Consider the following 780-nt stretch of genomic DNA (forward strand, 5'->3'; position numbering starts at 1 on the left):
CTTAGACCGGTTAGGGGGGATCAGGAAAGCGGCGGCCCAGGCCCGGGGCCCCGGGGCGCACCCGACTTAAACGGGGCAGGAACGACTTAGCAGGGCGGCCGTGCGTAGGCACCATCGTGATGCTCGTCTCGTACCAGGAGGGCGAGGAGGTGCAGGCGACGCCTGGCTTCGAGACCATCAAGACGCTGCCCTCCTTCACGACCATCACCGAGAGCGTTGTGGTGGGCATGCCCCTCAAGCTGACCGTCGACCTCTTCGACTGCCCCGGCGTGGTGGTGCTGGTGCACGACGATGCGACCGTGATCGACGCCGACCTCGCGACCATCCGCAAGCTCGAGGAGGAGTGCAAGCTCTTCGAGGTGGCGCCCCGCAAGAGCAAGGCCTGCAAGGTGACGGAGTGATCTCTAGAGAGAGTGCTCGAGGTGGAAGCGCGCCAGCCAGCCACAGAGTAGTGCTTGCGAAGTTGCGATGAGACTCAGAGGACTGGGCGGCGTGCGTGTATCATTACGTTTTTGGGGATTTTGATGTACTGTGATGCGTGAGTTTCCCGCTTGTGTCGAGGCGCGGAGTGAGAGAAACTTGTCGGCATCTGAGATCAACTCCGCCGATAACGATTGGGGTAGGGGCCCTAACTCGTGATAGGCCACTAGTTTCCCGCAGGAGACTCACCCTCTCCTCTCCTACCTCTTCTTCTGCCTCTGCGTCCTTCACGGACGCAGAGTCAGAAGGCGACTGTCCTTGGCAGCAGTGCACGATGGGCGATGGCCTCATCTGCTTGCC

The 780-nt window shown here is 61.7% G+C and overlaps 1 protein-coding gene across 1 annotated transcript; it reads left to right on the plus strand.

Annotated features, from left to right (window-relative positions):
• Nucleotides 1-119: 119 nt before the first annotated feature.
• On the plus strand, nt 120-472 carry EMIHUDRAFT_259307 (hypothetical protein; the record flags this gene model as incomplete). The annotated part of the gene is made up of 2 exons (XM_005757885.1): nt 120-389; nt 464-472. 2 exons carry the CDS (start codon nt 120-122, stop codon nt 470-472), a joined length of 279 nt encoding a protein of 92 aa, XP_005757942.1.
• Between the last annotated feature and the right edge of the window lie 308 nt (nt 473-780).

Source organism: Emiliania huxleyi (assembly GCF_000372725.1).
Source record: "Emiliania huxleyi CCMP1516 unplaced genomic scaffold EMIHUscaffold_8984, whole genome shotgun sequence".
Classification (NCBI taxonomy): domain Eukaryota; phylum Haptophyta; order Isochrysidales; family Noelaerhabdaceae; genus Emiliania; species Emiliania huxleyi.